Here is a 22,781-nt window from a genome sequence, read left to right on the forward strand (position 1 = left end):
CCCACAGACCAAAAAGCGTTACACTGCAGTAAGGAATCAGAGGGATAAAATTAGAACTCCTAGAATTCCCTTTTGGAGTTTTCTTCATTCCTGTCTACATTTAATAGCTACAAAAATGTATTACAACAGACATGCACACATGCATCATGGAGAGTTTCCTATTATTTGCCAAATTAGGGGTTTGGTAATTCCTTCCAGCCAGCTGAAGACTCTGTTGATGACTCAGTTTTAGTAGAAATGACAGCCATCGTCTGTTGGCAACTTAACCCTGGGCCACACAGCATGCTCACTGTTTTATGTGCACTGTCCCATTTAATGTATGCAACACTTCTGTACAGTGCGTGCTGTTGTTGTTTATTATGAGTATCCTAATCTTGCCATGGAGGCAGTTCTAGCTTAGCGAGTTCACATGACCCTGCCTGAGCCCCAAAGCTGGGAAGTGCTGGAATGGGAATTGTGCCACGGCTCTGACACCTTCACCACCAAGCCCGCCAGCCCCTGACTCAGAGTTATGAAACATTCGTGGAAGCTCAAAGTGAGAGAATTACATCTTTGAGTCAAAATCTCATGGCATCCAGGGCCACAGATGAGTTTTGAAATGCGTCTGTCCTACACTGGTCACAGGGGTTTTGTGGGTGTGAGAAAGAAGAGGCGGACGGTGGCTGCCAGGAACCGAAATGGAGGGGAGCCGGAAGGATCCATGAGCAGTATGGGTCTTGGACCACCAGCCTGCCATTGTGGGCACCTTGTGCGTCCTCAGCATGCGGCAGGACTGGTTTTAGAGGGGGAACAACAAACACCAGTGCAACACATTCACTAGGCTTTGTTCCTGCATTGTGCCCTTGTCTTGCTCCAGTTCAGTCCCTCAGTAGAGCTAATTCTCTTCTTCCTGAAATGCCTCCCCACCCCTTCCCACACACACACACACACACACACACACACTTTTTTTTTTTTTAAGCAAAAAGTATGCATTGATTCTGCTAGTGGCTGATGTTGCCTTGGGCCGAGGAACAGTCTTATCCCAACAGGTCAATTTATGGAGTGCTTTTCCACCAAAGGCCTCCAAGAGACTCAAACTCGTTGCCTTATCTTTACAAATAAAGCCTTCTATATATCTAGCCACCATAGCCCAAGTGGAAAGACTCTCTTCATATATGAGAATTTTTTTTCTACCTGCCTTTTAGGTTATTTTTTATAGCGTGCCTTTCAATTAACTTTATTCTCGTTCGTAATGATATCAATAGTTACCATTTTGGGGTGCTTACTCTGTACCAGGCAAAGTGTTAAATATTCTCATATATGACCTTATTTAATCATGATACCATCCCTATACAGGATGTATTTGTATTATCATCCCCACTTCACAGGCGAAGAAACTAAGGCTTAATGAGAATAAACTATTTGTCCAAGGTCATATGGCCAGTAAGTGACTATACTTGAATAGAAAAGAACTCTGTTGATTATAACCATTGTCTCTTAATCTCTGCACACAGATAATTATAATGTACATCTAAATGGCCTAAATAATCTTCACTTTGAATATTCTCACTAATTTTGTCTCTTTTCATTTTTATTTCCAGTATCTTCTACAAATGCTTCTGGGAACTGGAGGACCCAGATAGCTGTAGGGCTATCTGAATACGAGACCCCGGCACATTCTTCCTACACCAGCTGCTATGGCAACATCTATAATCCTTTGCCCTCTCCAGGCAGGTGAGAAAGCAATGCTTCGAAATTCTACTAGCCTATCCCTGGTCAAAAGAATTCAGGAATTCTGTGTTATTTTATGAATGCTCAAGGATCATAAGACCATAGCCTATAGGCCCAAACCAGCTGCCACCTGTTTTTGTAAATTAAGTTTTATTAGAAAATGGCCATGTTCATTCATGTACATATTGTCTATGTCTGGTTTTTTTTTTTTAATGATTATTTTTGGAAGAGAAAGAGACAGCATGAGCAGGGGAGGGGCAAAGAGAGAGGGAGACACAGAATCTGAAACAGGCTCCAAGCTCTGAGCCATCAGCACAGAGCCCAGTGCAGGGCTCAAACTCACGAACTATGAGATCATGACGTGAGCCGAAGTCAAATGCAGAACCAACTGAGCCACCCAGGAGCCCCATATCTCTGGTTGTTTTTGTGTATCAGGCTTTTAAAGAAAAGGTTTGTTCACTCCTAATCTAGATCATTCAAATTTGATTCTATTCCTAGACATGTATACACTAAAATCTGTGTCTCAAGGTTTTTTTTTAAATTGAAGTGCTTAAAACCATAGTATAGATAATATCCATTTAAGACTCTTCTGAAACCTTGTAGGAAAGATATCTCTACCCCAGAAAAGGTTGCTCACACCAAAATTCCTCATAGACAGTTGGTAGGCTTGATTTCAAACATTTGCTGCCTTTTTGTGTCTGACCCTGTGTTCATTAAGAAGCTACAGACACAGCCAGCTGTTCTATTTATAATCATGGTTCTTTGTAAACATTTGGAGGAAATGTACAAGAACAATTTGTTAAAATGCAGTTTTAAAAAAGATTGCAAACTCTGCATTACACGTTTTTCACTTCTTGGGATATGCAGGATGAGTTAAGTTTGAAGAGGTCACATCTCCCTGTCACTTTTCACAGAATATAATTCAAACCCATGGTGCCAAGAAATGAGCATTTTCTGTTTGTTTTTATTTAAATTTGCTTGAGGCCAAATTGCTTCAGGCATAGGGAGACTTACACAGATAATAACTTATAAAAGTGTCTATCCTGTTGATTTTAAGAGTTTAGTTTCTTGCTTTCCTTTTTTTTAATTTCAATTTTTATTTAAATTCTAGTTAGTTAATATATATGGTAAAATTGGTTTCAGGTGTCCAATTTAGTGATTCATCACTTCCCTACAACACCCAGTGCTCATCACAACAAACACCGTCTTTAATATCCATCACCTATCTAGCCCATCCCCCACCCACCTTTCCTCCAGTAACCCTCAGTTTGTTCTCTGTAGTTAAGAGTCTCTTATGGTTTGCTTCCCTCTCTCTCTTTTTTTCCCCCTTCCCCCTATGTTCATCTGTTTTGTTTCTTAAATTCCACAAATGAGTGAAATCATAATTTAATAAATTACTCAGTGTTATAAGCGAATTAGAGCTATTCAACCCCCAAAGCCTTTTTTTTCTTCTCCATGCTCAATGAGAGTTTTTCTTGGCTGGAACTGTTAGGCCAATTGTCTCAACTCAACAAAGGGTGTGCTCAAAATAGAATGTCAGTGAAAATACACCTCAGAGGACTTCATATATCTTGGGGTTTTGTAAATAATGCAAATGAGTTAGGAGCAAGAACTAAAATGGCTTTGGCCCAAAATTGGAGCTGAAGGTTTTCGATTCAGTTCTCATCGTTTTGTATAGTTCATTTGCAAATTGTTTTCCTATTTGTATACTTTTACTTTCCTTTTTTGTTGACTGAGTTAGACACAACAGAAAACAGCACGTAAGACGGTTCTAAAATCGTTGACACCCCTTTCACTGGACCCGGGAAGGTACTAAACATTTTTAGAGAAAATGCGTTTTTGCCAAATGTGCCTTTCTATTTCAGCCAGCCCAAGATGGCTTGACACGGGAGTCTGACGTCAGAGGGGCGGCGATGTACAGGAAATGAGAAACTATTTAAAGATCCCTATTGTGTGCATTATATGAGCTCGCTGTGGAAACTTAGGAAAATGATAAAGGGATAAATAAGTAGGAAATAATTTACTTATAATTCCACCATCTAGAGGTAGTCTCTGTTAGCATCTTGACACATTCCCCCACTTTTCTGTATCCGTTTTTAACGTGGTTGTAATGATAAACTTATGTACGATTGTACATCTTTCATTGTCTATGAATCCCAGTTTTTTTACTTAATATCACAACATACACATGTGCTCATATTTTTTAAAACTCTTTTTTTTTTTTTTAATTTTTTTTTCAACGTTTATTTATTTTTGGGACAGAGAGAGACAGAGCATGAACGGGGGAGGGGCAGAGAGAGAGGGAGACACAGAATCGGAAACAGGCTCCAGGCTCTGAGCCATCAGCCCAGAGCCTGACGCGGGGCTCGAACTCACGGACCGCGAGATCATGACCTGGCTGAAGTCGGACGCTTAACCGACTGCGCCACCCAGGCGCCCCTTTTAAAAACTCTTTAAGCCTTGTTTCATGGGAGCAACATGATATTCCCCTCATAAATATGCCATACTTTATTTCCTGTATTTTGAATTTTTAGATTTTTTTTTCATTATGATTCATTGTAATGCTGCTGTTAACATCTTTCTACAAAATATTTGTCTCAATCCCAGATTTTTGCCGTAGGATACATTCCAATAAGTAGAATTAATGGGTTAACTTGAAAAATGTATTTTTTGAAGCCCTTGCTTTCCAGAAAGATTTGCCAGTTTACCCTCCCAGCAACAGAGGTACAGGTGTGCTTATTTCCATCTGTTTGCCTATTGAGGATTTTTTTTAATGTTTTTATTTCTTACTTTTGAGAGAGAAGGAGAGAGAGTGAGCGCATGCTCTGCGCAAGCGGGGGAGGGTCAGAGAGTGAGGGAGACAGAGGATCCGAAGCAGGCTCCATGCTGACAGGAGAGCTCGATGCATGGCTTCAACTCATGAACCGTGAGATCATGACCTGAGCCAAAGTCAGATGCTTAACCCACTGAGCCACCCAGGTGCCCTAAGGATTTTTTAATTACACCCCAGAATGATCAATTTAACTAGACCTGTTACCAAGGCAAGTATAATAACAGCCATCCACCAAATTTTAGGAATTTGCTGTAAAATTGTGTTTTTGATGGAAACATAATTTTTTTTAAATAAGAGGGAAATTTGGTTTCAAGATAAAGATAAAAATAAAAAACTTTAGATCTGCCCTTAAGTTAAAGATTTGAGTATTTTTTTTAAATAAATGAAGTATATTTTATTTAGAGATCCTTTCTCCCAGAGTGTCTGGCTCTTGATATTACAGAAAGCTATAAGTTTTTACCAATAAGAGTTTGTTTCCAGGTCTGATTTGATATAATTGTCAGTGGCATAAACTTTCCAGCATCACGAATGTTGAAGTCTCTTATCCTACCTAGTATATAATACAGTCCAATTCTTGTCTCTGTGCTACAAACTGTGTTTTCAAATAACTGTTTTTCTTTCACTTCCGGTTTTCCATTGCCCATTCTCTTCCTTATCTAACTCTACCTAAACTAGGCAAAACCGAGGGCTTCTGTCCCGGAGAATGGTTGTGTCTCCAGAAATGAGATCAGTTTTAAATTCTCTTTTGCTAAGTGTAGCCAGCAGTAGTAAGTACAGCCCCTCAGATCTGTGTGTTGCTTCTTGCTTAGCAGGTGTTTTGCTCACTGACCGATGTGTGAAGCTGTGGAAATCTGACTTTGTGTTTGTATTAGATGAAAACACTAAATACCTGTTTTCACGGAGCATTTCTTTCCAAAGCTCTTCTTCCAATGACTTTTTAATCCTTTTTACTAAAGAAATTTAAAATAAAAAGAAACCTACTAACTATCTAACCTATTCTAAACTACTACTGTAGGAATGAAGTTTTGCTGATTGGAATGGTTTGTATAATAGGATGCCTTCATTTGGATCTACCCTCCAAACATGCCTGTGATTTTTATATGTGATGCTGTTTCCAATTTACTCTTGACCAATACACCCTACGGGTGTAAAATGTGTCCCTAGGTGCCCCTGCCTCTAAATATATTCCTTTGTCCCTGAGGAAAGGATCTAGTATAGTCTCTTAATTTGAAGAATACTTAAAATGTGGCTGTCAGGAATACTTTTTAAAAAGTTAAAAATATGACTCTCCCACAAAGAGAAAATGGGCATGTGTCAAAGATTTACTTAACCCATTAATGAGAGAACTAACAGAACGGTAAAGTTGCTTCTGAGACAATTCAAAAGACTGAATTCAATACACTGAAAGATAAAATGCTGGAATAAGATTACGAAATTAGATTAAAAAAAAAAAAACAAAACAGTTAATGGCTCACAGGGCGATAAAATTTTAACCATAATCTTTTTATACTAGACAGAAGTTATTTGTATTTCTCCCAGACAAAAACCCTAAAAATTAACATGTAACTTACCACAATCTGGGTCCTTATCAATGGTAAATGAAAGTGAGACAAAGGAATATCTCCCTTGAGAATTAAGTACACCTTGCATGGGCCTTTTCAACAATGCTCCAGTAGGACAATGAGACAGCACACAGTCATGCTTTGCCTATTTCCAAGTGTTGGATATTTTCTTGACGGTGCTTTCTACTAATTCTTTGAGTAATCTTTGTACTCTGGGAATCAAAATGACCACAAGTAACAACTTTTCTGGTTTCCTTTAATAGACAGTACACAGAGATCAGTCAACTGGACAGTACAGATGGAAACCGGTTGGAAGAAAGCCTGAAGAGTAGAGAGCAGAGGCTCTTTTGGCACGAAGATTCAAAGCCTGGAACATTAGTCTGAACTGCACTTGGACCTCTTGACCAAGCACCGCGTTCTCACACTAGTGTGCCTTGCAAAATGTGTTCGTCTTCCCAGAAAGCTATTTGGCTTTAGAAAGCTAAAAGCATCAAAGGTTGAAGAGAGGACTCTTGCTGCCCTGGAAGTGAATCACACTCTAAGGCCACGGAAAAGCCCCTGAACCACATGCCTTTCCAGCTCCGGGCACTAACCTAACAGCAAGGTGGAACCATTGCCAAGGACAGACTCAGCCTTTATCAGTAGCAAGCACTTGTTAAGGGAATAAAAGTTGTTGAAGGCAAACCGTAAAACTGAAAAGTGTGTTCAGGGTCTCCAGTAGGAAGGAAGGTTGGGAAATTTCAGAGCACTGTTCAGCATGATGAGAAGAAGAACAACGAGGAGCTCCTCAGTCATTGCTCACCATCAGAAAGTTTGGAGTTGTGAGCCTGCGAAGAATGACATGGTATTTCTACATGGACGTCAACAATTGAGACAGTATTGGAAAATTACTTGAAGAGAAGCTGGATTTTCATGAAGTTCTGAATGAGTGTAAATGTTTTTAGGATATTATAAAGAGTGATGGTTTTCATAAGCACCATAAAATGGGTTCCGGAAAGACTTACTGCCGGAGCATCCTGTAATATAACTTTATGGTAGCAGATTGGGGAAAACACAGCAGCCCACTGAATAATTGACAAACTCTGCTTGGAGAATTTTCTAAGGTCCAATATTATTGGGCTCCTTTTTTCTTTCTACACCAGTGGCCTGATGGGTTATTATTCAGGCTGGTAACTCTCCAATTTGGTTGTCATTTGAAATGGCAGACCTGACATGGAGAGTTTTTATAATCAAGAGTTTGAAAAACTATTTTAAGGTAATACAACACAAAGAACCCAAAACAAAACAAAAGCCACATCATTTTAGATGAATTGCGTGCCTTAAAATGGTGAACATTAGGAAAGTAAGCATATTGTCCAGATCCCACAGAGGGTTCTAAGTCACCAAGTGACAAAAACAAGATTAGTCATTAAAAAGGAAAAAACAAAAGCAAAACAAAACAAAAAACAACAAAAAACAAAAAAAAACAAAAAACTCCAAGCTGCAGATTTAATTATGAGGCTAAAACTACCTCATACTTCACTTGGAAGAACTAATTAGCTATGGTTTATGGTAGGGTTTTTAAAAAAAAAAAATTCCATATTCTAGATTGATCTTTTTTGTCATCTTCACTCTGCTTCAATATTCCATAAAAGGTGCTCCCCACCCCCCTTTTATACAGGTTTCATGTTCCTATTGTGAAGAGAGAAGTTTCTGAACAACTTTTTTGGAACATTTTCTATCTATATTCCAAAGCATGTAATATATACATAAAGATGATTTGTTAAACTGGTCCTTAGTCATTTGTATCATTAAAAATGAAGTTTGGGGAACGAATTTGGAGCAAAACAGAAGACATGCAGATAAATAATAACTTATTCCTTTTTGCATATTTGTATAGCCTTCTAGAAACAGAAATACTTTTGCATATTCTTTTACTGTTCTGACTTTTTAAGACCTATTATTTTTTTACATAGGTCAATAAACTGAAGGTGTGCTACTGAAAATGTTTACGTATTCTTCCATTATATTCAGGGCTCATCCAAAGCAGTTTGAAGTGTTCTACTTCATGTAATCCTCTTGGACAAGATTGCAGATTTTTAGTTGTAGTATTACCGTATTTTACTGACGCCAAGGTGCCCATTTTTTCACATTTACATCCTTGAAATCAGGATGCATCTTTTGACTGATGGCATGCTCTAAAGGAATTGGCAGTGTTTTTTTCTTTCTTAGCGCTACATAAAATGATGCTGTGTCTCACAATAAAGTTGTCTTAGAACTGATGAAATACGGTAGTTTATTGCCTCGCTGAGGATGACAGATGTGAATTTTTAGGCTTCCCGATCTTGCGAATGTTGTTTGTTTGTAACAAGCCCTTCATCCTAGTTTTGCAGAGTCGCAAACTGGTCTTTTAAATTCAGGAAAATGTTTCATCTGGCATGTATTTGTCCTGCACAATGGGGAGAAGGGAATGGGAAATGAAACGTAGGAAGACCTTAATACTTCCGTGCAAGTATCTTAAATGGAAATAGCCTTCTGTTGAAGAAATGGAATGCTCAGAACTGCAAGTGGGCCTGGAAAGAACGCGTGGAACTTGGTTCCCAAATATTTAAAGAAGGTAAAGAAATAGAAGCACCGGGGGCTTGCTGTATGATTTTTTTTTTACCCGCTATCTTTTTAGGAAAACCTCTCTCAACTGCATTTTTGGTATATTTATTAATAACCAAAACATGACAGAGGCAAATTGTTCAACATCACACATCAATCTGCTTCATATTACGGTGTATCATATAGTCATGATAAAAATTTGAAGTTCAAACACAAAGCAAATATATAACATGAGAACATAATCGCCCCTGGGAGCCTAACATTTCAGATGTAAGAACTGATTTTTTTTTCAGACTGGTTAATTTATATTAGTTCAGGTTTTCTTCTATGTATATAGTAATTTTTTTAATACAGCATCATATTACAAGTACAGTTTACAACTTGTTTCTTCCCTGAACATACCTTGGGCTTCTCTGTATCAGTATATATTTTGATCTACCTCATAAAAATGTATATTTTACAAGGTGGATTTTTTAAATTGCCTCACCTTCTTTGCTGTTTATATTTTTTTTCTATATTTCAGAAAATTCTTCAAAATCTTTCTTGTACTCATAAAAGCTTAATGTTATAAGCAATAAAGATTCCAGAATTGTCTCAAACTATTAAGTTTGGCCTGTTCTTAGGAACAAAGGTTCAGACTAAAGAGTTCCTTCAAATGTTAGTCCTTAAGAGCATTCAGAAGTGGAATAATGACTATTGTCAGGACTGTAGACAAATTTGGATTATTTTCTAGAGTAGTTATTTTCAAAGGACCAGTTGTGAAAGTCAAGTTTTTAAAATTTTGAACTATTGTGGGCCTATAGTCTTGTGAAGGAAAATAAAAATGAATTACTAAGGAAAAAAGTTAATTGAAAAAATGAATTCCTAGAGATGTGGAAAAAAATAGATCCAAAAATACACATTCCTCCTGCTCGTTATTACATTCATCAGACAAAACGATTCTGTCAAGTTGCAGGGCACCTGGGTGGCTCAGTTAAGCATCTGACTCTTGATTTCAGCTCAGGTCATGATATCATGGTTGGTTAAGATCTGAGCTGTTCGCTCAGAGCCTGCTTGGGATTCTCTCCCTCTCCTCCCCTGCTCGCTCTCTCTCTCTCTCTCTCTCTCTCTCAAAATAAATAAACATTAAAAAAAAAAAACTACTCTGTCAAGTTGCAATCACAGCTTCTAAACGCAGACTCATAAATTTCTGTACTTACCTTGATCTACATTCCAGGAACAGAGCTTCTTAACTACCCTTTTAAAAAATTACTTTAGAGAGAGACAGTGAGAGTGGAAGGGGCGCAGGGAGAGAGAAAATCCCAAGCAAACTCCATGCTCAGCGTGGAGCTGGATGCAGGACTCAAGCCTACAACCCTGGAATCATGACCTGAGCCGAAATCAAGGGCTGGATGCTCAACCGACCGAGCCACCCAGGCGCCCCACTACCTACTTTTTTAATTGAAGTATAGTTAATCTACAGTGTTTTGTTAGTTTCAGGTGTACAATATGTTAACTCAGCAATTATATATGGTGACTCCGCATTCACCGTGGTAGATGTATCTAGACTACCCTTTGAGCACCATTAACCTGGAGTTCTGTCACGGGAGGTGCCCCATCCATTCACAGTCATAAGGAAAGTCATTCATTGCCCCCTGTTACCTCACAGGGCATGGGGATACAGTTCATTTTCAGTGAGAAAAAAGTTTTAACATATACACAGAGCCCAGAAAAGGATACAGAACTCGACTCCTCTTTCGGCTCAAAGTGTGTCAAGCCCCTTGTCTCCTGTGTTTCCCATGTTTCCTATTCTAGTCCAGTCCCCTCCTCTGGATCCTTATGGGACTTTTCTGCCTCCTCTCCACCCCCATTTTTGCGCCAACCCTGGAACAGCAGAAAGAAAAGCATGTTCTGCTGCAAAAAGGAGTTGACATTCATAGAATTCTAGTTCAATGTGTGCCAGGCTGGTGTGCTAAAATGCTTCGCATGTGTACCTACTGCTTTACTCCCCACAACAGCCCAGTGACTTGCTCTTATCTCCATGGCACTGAATTTGAAAATTGGGAAGGTCAAGTAATTTGTCAGAAGTCATGCAGCTCTTAAGAGAAAAGCAGGAGATAGATTTTGACTTGGCACACACTAAATCCTAACTACTGCAGCCTTGTTCCATGTACAATTTCTATACAGTCAGGGGAGCAAACAAGATTTTTAAAAAATATGTTAATGAAAATGGAGTGAACACATGCTAAGCTCAGCTGTTACTGGTTGTTTTGTTTTGTTTCGTTTTGTTTTGTTGTTTTTTTTCCATTACCAGTGGCAAAAAGGCAGAGGCAAGTCTCGGTCTGAACACAGATGAAGATAACCCTTCTCTGGGTTACTACCCAGGCTTGCAGCCTACTGGACTGCATTATTTATTGCTGTGTGAGCTCATCAGTGGACCAAGTACATTTGTTAAATTCTTTTCAAGTCAATAAAATGTCTCACACCAGTGAATATACTTGTTACAATCACAGGTAACCATAATGAACTAAATATTGATCAGTAGCACTGAAAATATCTATTGATCTTTCCCCATTTCTGATGGTTCAGGACAGGATGATAATAAGAAGTTTATATGCTCTTCTAACATAACCCCAAGGACTCCTCTCTGAATAGACCTCTATCAGCTGTATGTGCTTGTGAGTTTTTACTCTTGATTCTCCTTGGAAAGAGCGAATCAGGGATTAGTCTCCTCTTAGAATCTGAGCCCAGTCCCAAAAAATCCTTCTAATACTTCCAACCTCTTCTGCTTTTGATGATTCATGAATGTATCTCCCTGCAAAAGAAAATAGGAAATATGCAACAAGATTTATTTTGGCAATACTTAGCTGATTCTTTTAACATTTATCTATCTTCTATCTATCTATCTATCTATATGTCTATCTCTTTGAGAGAGAGAAAGCACAAGCAGGGAAGGGGCAGAGGGAGAAAGAGAGAGAGGGAGAGGGAGATGGAGAGAATCTTAAGCAGGCTCCAAGCCCAGCACAGAGCCCAACATGGGGCTCCATACCATGACCATGAGATCATGACTTGAACCAAAATCAGGGGTTGGACAGTTAACCAACTGAGCCACCGAGGCACTCCAATACTTAGCGGATTCTTAACGTTAGCACACACACAAACACGTTTTCTCCCTTTTGTTTTGCTTTTGAATAATAGCCGTCTTGACGATAAGGGTGTATTGGGACCAGGGAAATGGGGGTGGAAGCTGACCTAACTGCTGAGTTTTAGATAATGATCTCTCCTTAAATGCTTGTTACACTTATGAAGTCCCAAAGGTTTAAAAGTTCTGTGATTTTCAACTGGGGCTGTACCACCTACTTCGGGGCATTTGGAAATGTGTTGCTACACTTTGGATCCCCCCATGATTTGGAAATACTACTGGCATTTAGGGACTATGGACATTAAACAGCTATAAGATATGGGATGGTCCCACACAACAAACAGTGGTTCTATCCAAACCGCCCAAAGTGACCCCATTGAGAAACCCTGGGCATCTCACCTGGGAAAAGGTGTTAAATCCACTTTATGGGTGCTGCCTTCCAGTATTCCAGCAGAGATGTCTCATTTTGAAGAGTCCAAAGGGAAAAGTATAGGAGATGATTGTTTCTTGACAGTGGGGGAGAGATGGTATGTGATTTGAAAAACCATGCATGCAGCAAATATTAGAACATCAACTATATGTCAGTCATTGTCCTAGGCGGTGAGGATAGAATGTTTTCCTGAAGCCAACAGTCCAATCAAGGAGGGAGAAACAGAAGTGACCAATGTGAGTAACTTGTCTTATGAAAGCCAAGTGTGGTGAGAAAAGAAAGGATGTAGAAAATACCAAACGTTGCTGGGACATAGTGGGGCGTTTGGGGCAGTGATGCTTCAGCCCAGACATGGGGGTTGGTAAGAGAAGGTCCAGTTAAACACGAAGGGAAAGAAGCTCTTCCAGGCTTAAGAGAATATCATCATGGCATTTGCCAAAGTCCTAAAGCTAAAACCAGCTTAGTTAGTTTCAGAACTTAAAGAATAGGAGGATGTATTCCAGGATTGAAGAAACAGGAAAGTAGAAAGAACGCTGCCATTTTTGAGCTCTTGCTATAGTCCCAACAATCGGGCTAAGTGCTGTCATTTGATTTAATCCTTCCTACAACTCTGTGACAAAGGTGGTCTTATCCCAGAAAAGAATGTAAAGAAAGCGGCTCAGAAAGGTTACCTCTGACCTCAGTTACATGGCCACGCAGTAAGTAAGTTGTAAAACCAAAATGCAAACCTGTTTGTCTGAGTCCAGACCTCATGTTCTTTATTAACCACGACATTATAAAAAGTAATTGCTCATCAAGCACCTCTCTCAAATGGAAACCAACGAAAATGAAAAGACGAAGGAACAAACAAAAGAGCTGCCCTAGAAGGAAAAAGGAGCAAAGGTCAAGGGCAGGGGTGGACATCTGATCAGCGAGAAGAAAACGGCCAAAAAGACAGTCCAGGGCAGGCTGCAGTGTGGGTTTTCAAGATAAGTGCTTCAGACACTTCTGATTGGAATGTAGCTTCAAGATGCTGCTAATGAATGGCCAACGGGGGGAAAATTCTCTTCGCAAAAAGATGGAGGAAAAGAGCCGATGCATTTGAGGAATGTACTCAAAAGGTGGTGAACAGTGAATGAAACTAGCCAGTGCCGCCTATCACCCTCGCTCCCTTGCAAAACGAATGCTTAACTTTCCCTAGAAAACCATGTTTTACGTTGTCCTCTCCTCATTTCGAAAGAGATTGGCTCCATAAGGAGATTAAAGACTGGGAAGTCAGAGTGAGAAAGATCTCATCAGGCAAATTTCCCAGAGACTGGGAAGGGCATTCTCCACAGCCCTTCAATTATCAGAAGATACTGGGTGTCAGGGTAGACATCACCATCTTCATAAAGCAGTGGTTAAGTGCATGGGCTTTGAAGTCAAGCAGACCTGGAGACAGGCGGCGGGCTTGAAATCAATCCCAGCCTCAGCACTTACTGGTCGTATGATCTAGACTAAGTTTTCTAACCTCCCTGGCCTCAGTTTCCCCGCTAGTACCCATCACACAAGGATATTTGTGGGCTGAACAAGATATTGCATGTAAACGGAGAGGTATAACATCTAGTCTCTGGCAGGTGCTTTGTGAGATACATTATTTCCTGGAAGAAAAAGGTGATGTTTAACTTTACATGAGATCTAGAAAGTTGGGGTTTCTGAGGATTGGTACTGCCTTCGTTTAGCCACTGAAATGACAACACTCTTGAAAATATTCATCATTGTGGAGAGCCGATTACATCTCAGGCACTGTCAGGGACCTACTGGAAGACTGGAATATTTTTTTCCTGTTGAATCCTTACAGCAAATTTGCAAATGTTAATCCCAAACAAAAGCTCAGGGAGGTTAAGTGCTTTACCCAAATTGCATATGTAGAAGGTACCCAGGCCCTAGACTGCAATTCACAAATGCATAGAACAGAACCTTTGCAAAGAATGAATGTGCGTCACTCTGGAAGCTGCCATGGATGGAGGAGGCACCAAGGCTTATTTAACCCACGGAGTCAAGCTGAGTAAGGTGTTTTCCAGACCTGGGGGCCAGAGCTCTCCTGCAAGGCCTGAACTAGGGCAACAGGCACTTGCAAAAGAGCCTGAGAGTGAGAGCCTCCTTAAAGTGGGTACCCTAGAGGCCTCTCTTGCTTCACTCTGGGCTTGGCCCCGGCTGCTGGCTCCAAGACGACACCTGCCTTTTTCTGTGCAGAAGAATGCAGAGGAGTGGCCAGATTCAACAAAGGAAAATCAAGGTGCTAGGTTAAGTACGAGAAACAGCTGTAACTGCCAAATTTTTTGTCATTAACTTGAAAAAAAAAAAAAAAGTAGATACATTTAGGGCATCCTGGAAAAAAAATCTCCAAGCAGCACCAAAGGAAATCATGAAATTCACAGCATGTACCATAGATACACAGGCCACCGCCCACTGGCAGGTAGGACAATAACAGACACCTGAGAAGTTCTTGAAGCTGGTTCTCCAGAAAGGTAAATATCACACTCTCTGGGCCCATGAAGAGGTTTGCCCTGCTCAATCCAGAGTTTTTCTTCAGACCAGGCACCTTCTAGAGCACACCTAATTTGGTCTGAAAACATGCAAAAAATGTATGGAAGTTCTTCTGAAGAGCCTGGCTGAGAAACACCTTTCCTACAAAGTGCTTTTCTCTGGCCTGCAAGTCCGGCTTTTACAAAATTGGTCAACGAGGACACCTAGAGGCCTTCTTGGGTTATCACAGGCAGGAGGTTTCTGATAGACCGCTATGTGATAATGAATTCAAATCCTATGTGTACAAATTTCAGTAGCCCTACAAGGAAGAAAAAAAAAAAAATTTTTTTTTGAATGTCCAAAACCTTGATTTGTTAGCTCTGTCTTCTTGGGGAAATTGTTTAAATTTTTTTTAAATTTCACTTTTCTGTAAAAGAGATAATAGTAATTTTAACAATCTGATAGTATTCTAAGAGTTCAATAAAAGTATGCAGTTAAGGAGGTTAGCACAGTGCTGGGAACATAATAAGCTCTTATAAGTGTTTCTTGTCGTTTCTAATGTGACTGTTTCTAATGTGACACTACAAGGAAATGTAATATAAGAGAGGTGTTATTAATAATATTTAATGTTATTATTAAATTTAAATGTTAATACAATTAAAGTACTAAATAGTAATATTTAATAGGCACTGAGTGCCAGGACCAGGATCAGTGTGATGGGATGAGCTTCCTTCTCAGGTGAAAAATATAAAGGGGCTTAAAAAATCAAACTGAAAAAAAAAAACTGAAAAAAAAAAAAAAAATCAAACTGAGAGGCACCTGGATGGCTCAGTCAGTTAAGCATCCAACTTCGTCTCAGGTCGTGATCTCGTGGTTCTTGGGCTCAAGCCCCTTATCAGGCTGTACACTGACAGTGCGGAGCCTGCTTGGGATTCTCTCTCTCTCTCTCTCTCTCTCTCTCTCTCTCTCCCTCCCTCCCTCTCAGTGAATAAATAAACTTTAAAAAAAAAAAGAAAAAAGAAAACCCAGCTGACAAGGTAAACAATATTTTAAAGCAGTCCTTTTTTAAAATAAAAACTTAGGCAAAGAAAATCGTGACGAACAAAATATTAAAATTTTAAATAAAGGCAGGCTCAGGATTCCTGGTTATACCTTTTTCTTCAGCCTCCATCATTGCTCTGTGCTACACTGAACTGGGCTAGAACTTAATCTTGACAAGCAGAAGAGGCAAGCGTTACATATACCCATGTTACAGATGAGAAAATAGAAACCCGGAGGGACTGCTCAGGTACGTTGCCCAGAGCCACATAATCAGGTACAGGACCAGAAATATCCCCCAGATTTGAATGATTCTAAAGCTCGTGTCTTGCCTTTTCTATATTGTTCATACTTTCCATTCAAGAAGTGATGCCGGGCTCAAGGCTCTCGACCCCACGGTGTAATTTCGCTTGTGCTGTGCTTAGAGTTGCCAGATTGAACAAATAGAAGGGTGTCCGGTTAAATCTGAAGTTGAGCTAAATCGCAAATAATTTTTAGTATGTGTATGTTCCATTTCATAGCCTTTATTTTATCTGGCAGCTCTCCTCCCCAGCCAATCACCAAAGAGACCAGACATTTTAATAAATAGAGCTCACAACTTCAAAATGGAAGAGATCTGCTGGGTTAACCCCGCCATTTCTGTACCGAGCCCAGATCAGGAATGGCTTTTGTAGAGTTACAAGCCCTCTTCCCCCAATAAAATAGAAAACTGGCTTAGTGTTTTAGGCTTAAAGGCAAAGGTACAATTGGAGCCTCATCTGGCCTTACAAAGCCCTTCTTTTGGTCTTTACTGAGATGTTCTGCGATGAGAAATTACAAGCCTGAGTTGAAATAAAATAAAGAAACTGCTTTAGGCATTCTTTGTTGCATATCCTACAAATGTTATTTATTATTTTGAGATCTCTGGCTCCAGGCAACATAAATTATTTCCTTGGCAGAATAATATTCTGAACCCTAATGATTTGCTTCCATTCACGGCGCAATGAAGATGATTGAGAATGGATGAAATTCGTTCTTAAAAAAAAAAGGCAATGATGTTACCCACCTGGAGCTGAACCATTAGCAAATTTCAGCCCCTTAGAGCTCAGTAAATTGAATACATTGTCAGAAATTATTTCTTCTAATAATGTGACTGCATGCAGATGAAGGAGAAAAATATTTCAAGGCTAACCTGATCTTTAAGCACTATTTGAATTATTAGGTTTTTAATTATGTAAGAGTGAATCATTAAAACCTGTCAATAGATTTTTAGGCAATGGCATGACTTGAACAAACATTTTAGTTTCTAATTCACACCCTACCTATTCAGTGAAAATTTCTTAGATCCCTTCCAGTTTGATACCGGGTGTGTGTGTGTGTGTGTGCGCGCGCGCACGTGTGTGTGTGCGCGCGCACGCGTGTGTGTGTGCCATTAGTCTGTGAGCTCTTAGAGAACAGGGACCATGTCTTATTTAAATATGTGTTCCATTTAGAATCCGAAACCAATTCTTGTCTAGCAAGTGCTTGTGGAATTGCATGGTAGTTTTTCTAGGGCTGCATAAATAAAGAACCACAAACTGTGATTTAAATAACAGAAATGTGTTGCCTCAGCTTTCTGGAGTCCAGATAGGGTGATGGCAGAGCTGGTTCCTGCGGAGGCTGGGAGGGGGAGTCTGTTTGATGTCTCTCACCTGGTTTCTGGAAGTTTGCTATCAACCTTTAGCATTTTGTGGCTTGTAGACACATCACCGTGTCTTCTACCCCCCATCTTCATATGGCGTTCTCCCTGTCTGCATGTCCCCGTGTCCAAATTGACCCTTTACTTTAAATTTTTTAATGTTTTTTATTTATTCTTGAGAGAGACAGAGTGTGAGCAGGGGAGGGGCAGAGAGAGAGGGAGGCACAGAATCTGAAGCAGGCTCCAGGCTCCAAGCTGTCAGCACAGAGCCTGATGTGGGATGCAAACCCTCGAACCACTAAATCATAACCTGAGCCAATATCGGACTGAACTGACTAGGTGCCCCCAAATTGTCATTTTTTTATAAGGACACTAGTCATATCAGTACAGGGCCCGTCTAAACTCGACTTCACATCTCTAAAGAAAGACTCAATTTCCAAGTAAGGTTGCCTTCTCAGGTACTGAGTATTACAACTCCACATATCTTTTTGGGGACAGACAAATTCAACCCATAACAAATACCAAATGAAGAAGAAAAATCACCTGACTCTGCAGGACGTGTTTTCCAGGTTCAGATAAGACAAAATTATAGACTAACAAGCTCTAGCTGTTTTAACATTTTAACAGTCTCAGCAGATTCTTGAGAGGATTTGGGGAGGTAAATCTTTTTCAAAATTTCCCTGAATAATGATATTGAAGTAAAGATAACTCAACCAAGTCAGGATATGGACAGCTGAGAACACATTATTGATCAGCACCGACCTACTGAATCAGAATCTGCATTTGCATGAGATCCTTAACTGGTGCTTAGGCACACTGAAGACTGAGGAGGAATGAAGCACCTAAATCAGAACACCTGAAGGTGAACCCAATGGTTGTTTGTTCTAAATTGTCAGCTGATGCTCCTATGCATCGTGAGACACGAGAACAAGTGAGCTATGGCTGGCCCCTCCCCTGCGTGTTCCCTTCATCTGGGAATCCTCTTCCTCCTTTTTCAGTGTGCCTGCCTGTCTCTTGAAAGGGGACATTTGGCCAGTTGTCCGGCCATGGGGTAGCCATAGCACACAGTTTCTCTGGGCTAGATCACCGTGAGACAGACCTCGACTGTCCGGACCTGCTTGTGGAACTTCAGGTAGTGTTGGCTGATCCGAACTCTATGCACCCCTGGGACCTTCCTTAACGTGCAGGTTCTGATTGTCGCGAGCTCTGAGGCCCAGAGTCTGACAACTTGCGTTTGTAACACATTCCCAGGGCATGCCTTTGTTTCTTGTCCCCGGCCCACACTTTAAGTAGCGAGATGGTGCCATCTTAAACTGTCCCCTCCGCACCAGCTTTTATCTGTTATACATGTATACCTTGCTTTCTTATATGGCACTGGTGTCCTTTTTCTGAACTTGAGTGGGAAAAGTTGTGGAATTTATTGGAAAATTACTAAAACTCCAGTAACCGAACTGGTCTCCACCTTGATAATGATTCATAAATCCTAATGTAGTACCAATATATTAAATCTTATAGGGTGCAACTGCCCAGGTGACTGTGATTCTTCCTCTGGGATCTACCCTTCCTCCTTATCACGAGGGATCTCAGCTCCTCTGCTAAACCTTAAAGTTAATTAGAGATGGGGGCTCCACAGACAGGCAGTGTGAGTTCAAAGCCCAGCTGTGACACCTGTTACCTCTGTGACCTTGAAAAAGTCACTGGGCTTGTCTAAGAATCTGTTTTTGTTCCCTCTCTTCCAAAGGCTGGTGTGCAGGTTAAAGATGATACTTATAAATTGTATAGCACAGTGACAGGCTCGGAGTAAACATTCATTGTATGCTGCTGGGGGTGGTGTTTTTGCTATTTCATGACCTGACTCCCTAAGCTAGGGCATTCACACCCTCTCTTGGGAGTTTGAATCTAGGAAGTGAAAACGTCAGAGACCGGATGGAGTCAAAATTTGATAGTTGACATTTGAATTTTTCTACTAAAATAGCTGTCAGAGGAACAGCCGTATGAACATTACCTGGAAGCTTGTTACACGATACACAATCTCAGGCCCCAGCCTAGACCTACTAAATAAGGATGCATTTTTAATAAGGTGCACATTACAGCTTGAGACGCACTTAGAGGAAAGCCTGCTATCCTCTCGGAAGGCATTTCTGTGACCTTTCATGTTCATACCCGCACGTACAAATCCACACCTTTATAAAATACTCTCAACTAATGCCTTACCTTTTTTAAGCCTGAGCTAGCTCTAAAAATTAGTAAAGGCTATACAAGTTAGTAAACAAGCTCTAGTTCATTTCTGCTACCTGAAACCCCCACATCTCAATGGCACTGCCCACTATATTCAAGAAACCTTGCAGGATATTAGGGCTTTTCCACCATATCCTGTCATGAAGATGAATGAACCTAGAAGTGGAAGAGACATTAGGTTCTAAAGTCAGCCCATAAGGTGAAACTTGTGTCTGGTCAAAATATGCCAGAAAATGTATTGGAGATGTGCCACATTAAAAAGTGATACACCCCCTTGCAGTAAGTCCCAATAGGGCTGATTCTGAAAACACTGATATTTCTTCACTTGAGCCACAGATGAAGAGAAGTAGTAGCTTCTCTTGCATGATGGCATTGGATGAAAAGTACTTACTTTCAAACTTTGGACTCACAATCTCAACAGGAAGATCACACTATGGAAACGGAAAAAGGAGATGCGTATCGCCCAGCTTCTATCCGTTCTGGAGCATAAGCCCATTGAGTGAAATGGCAATCGGTCACTTGTGTAATTTAAAATTGTTTTCCCTTTTTTCTCTCTTCCCCCCTCTGTCTCTGTCTCTGTCTCTCCTGGGCATGTAGAGTTGACTTTTCACAAACTAAATGGGGGCACATTATGACTCTATGTTGGATCATGTATTTTTTGCATACATAGCACACTCTCAAATTCTAGCATTTTGGGCAGCCACTAAAAAGTATTAAAGGCTATTCAAGTTAGTAAACAAGCCAGCAGTAATTAGCCCATAACCACTGCTGGAGCACAGTGGTGCTCATATCCCAAAGCATCCGCAGTTAGCACACCCTTGGCTTGCTTTCCAACATGATGTCCACTGCTCCTGTCCTTTCTCCCCGTTGTATTGCACATTGGCCATGTCATTGTAACAGGTGTCACTGTCTGACAGGTTTCACGGTGTGTGTTAAACTATGTGTGCCCTCAGTCCGAGCAAACTTGAATTCTATATATTGATCAAGATTTGGTGACACACTTGTGAAATGTTTAGGTTTCTCACCACTTAAATGTATGGATATGCGCCTTCTCACGCTGTCTTTGCAAGATATTGCTGTCTCTCTTTGACTCCTCTGCTTAAAAATTGTCCTCCTGCCGCGTTGTGACTAAACCTTGGAAGTGTTTTGCTAAGTAAAATAAGCCAGACGCAAAAAGACAAATACTGTATGATTCCACTAGGAAATGTCTAGAATAGGCAACTGCATAGAGACAGGAAGTAGACGACAAGTCGCCAGGGGCCAGGGGAAGAAGAGAATCAGGACTTCTTGCTTAAAGGTTACTGAGATTCTATTTGGCTTGAATAGTTTTGGAAATATATACTGGTGAATGCAATTAATGCCCCTGAATTGTATATGCTTAATGCAAACTTTATATAATACATGTTGTACAACAGTAAAAAATGTGGGGAAAAAATGGTTCTGTCCACATTATGAGGTCTGCATACTTAAGGTTCTATATTCTAGCTACCCTCACTGCTTAATAAATCCAAGGACCACCATCTCCCACATTCAAAACTCTCTTCATTCTCTCCAATGCCAAATACATTATGTGTTCATTCTTATTTCCTTAGTTTTTCACATGCTTTTCATTTCTTTATTAAGTGAATTATTTATAAATTATTTATCAAGTTATTACCTGTAATGTGCCAGGTGATAGGAATACCAGAGTCTCAGACATGGACTCCATCCCCTAGAAGTTTGCGGTCAAATCAGGGAGTCAGTCAAGTTCATAGGTGATTGTAATAGTATGCAAAATGATATGATCAGGGGCCCATAGGGAATTGGGTATGGGCAACCAACACAACTGGGTGCAGAGTGGAGTCAAGGAAGGCTTCCTGGAGGAAGTCTTCTGACTCCCAGAGTCTTGTGACTCTGTATTTGTGTGTGTGTGTGTGTGTGTGTGTGTGTGTGTGTGTGTGTCGAAGATTACTATTGTTAACTTTTTTTAAAGGCGGCATATCCTTTTTGTAATATTCAGCATCCGGCAACACTGGGAGTAGCCATTCTAGAACAGAGTCAACAGCAAATTGTTTGTGGTATTATAGTTACAAGGCACCAGCCAATAATGGATTCTTGTCCAGGTACTGTATCTACAGAATCAGCCTAACTATAATGGCTCCTTTGTCTTGCTGTAGTCCAAGCACGACAGACTAAACAATCATGATTTTCTAAAACTATGAAGGAAAGAATACCTTAAGATTAGGGAATAGCACGCACATCTTACTTGGTCTAAGATTTTTTCCCCTTCTATTTTGAGGTCTCTGCCAGAGGGAGGGTTCTAGAAATTAAAAAATAAACTTGGGGATTAAGGAAAGTCCAATGCGTATCTGAGCCATCCCTAAGATTACATGTAAATAAATGGATAAAAAATGTGATTCCTGTTATTTGGCAGTCTTCTGGCATAGTGGGAAGAACAAAGGCTTTGGGGTCACTAAGACCTAACAGCAGTTAATGCTTTTGTCCTATAGTTAGGTTCCCATTCATTCCTCACAATATATACATGAGGTGGGTACTACCATTACTCCCATCCTATAGATAAATAAGCTGATGCTTTATTAGGTTACATACCCAACATCATTTTCCTCATCTCTCCAATGGGAATGAAGAAGTTGGTTTGTTTTGATAGAAGTGGATAGGAAACGTATAGTACCTAACAGAGTAGGTGATCTATACACATTGGTTCCTCTCCCTGGGATTACTGCCACTGGACCACTTTAGAAATGAGCTCTCTCTGCAACCATGCCCTTTGGTTTCTTAAGAAACCAATAGCCCTTGGCTAGAACCCCATTTGGAAAAGGCTCTTGGAATTCATGTCTTTAATAAGTTTAAAATTCTGGTTCCAGCTAACATAAGCACTTCCATAATCAAATGGTGATGTATAGATTTGATGAGTAAATAATGCTAGACTAACAGTGAAGGTCCAATCAAGCCTGCAAAAGCTATTGGCTTGTTAAATACTGTAGATCTGGCAAGGTCTCAACAGAGCAAGAAGGTTTGGGCTGGAGATCTACCAAGAATCTCAAGGGATAGAGACACCTTTAGCCTGGTGTCTTTGTTCGGTCAGTATCAAAAGTTACCATCCCATAAGACTAACAAGG

General features: G+C 40.2%; 1 protein-coding gene across 8 annotated transcripts in view; it reads left to right on the top strand.

Annotated features, from left to right (window-relative positions):
- Positions 1–9,290, top strand: part of FRMD4B (FERM domain containing 4B) — a 226,371-nt gene extending 217,081 nt beyond the window's left edge. For 7 of the 8 annotated variants that reach the window (XM_040454472.1, XM_040454471.1, XM_040454467.1 and 4 more), the window contains 3 exons: positions 1,581–1,713; positions 5,219–5,310; positions 6,369–9,290. In XM_040454472.1, coding sequence (XP_040310406.1) covers positions 1,581–1,713; positions 5,219–5,310; positions 6,369–6,430 — 287 coding nt within the window. In that variant the 3' untranslated portion in view covers positions 6,431–9,290. The remainder of the gene's footprint in view (positions 1–1,580; positions 1,714–5,218; positions 5,311–6,368) is intronic. The other variant, XM_040454468.1, reaches the window with a different exon arrangement.
- The last annotated feature ends 13,491 nt before the right edge of the window (positions 9,291–22,781 follow it).

Source organism: Herpailurus yagouaroundi, unplaced genomic scaffold (assembly GCF_014898765.1).
Source record: "Herpailurus yagouaroundi ecotype Mexico unplaced genomic scaffold, PumYag 213, whole genome shotgun sequence".
Taxonomy (NCBI): Eukaryota; Metazoa; Chordata; class Mammalia; order Carnivora; family Felidae; genus Herpailurus; species Herpailurus yagouaroundi.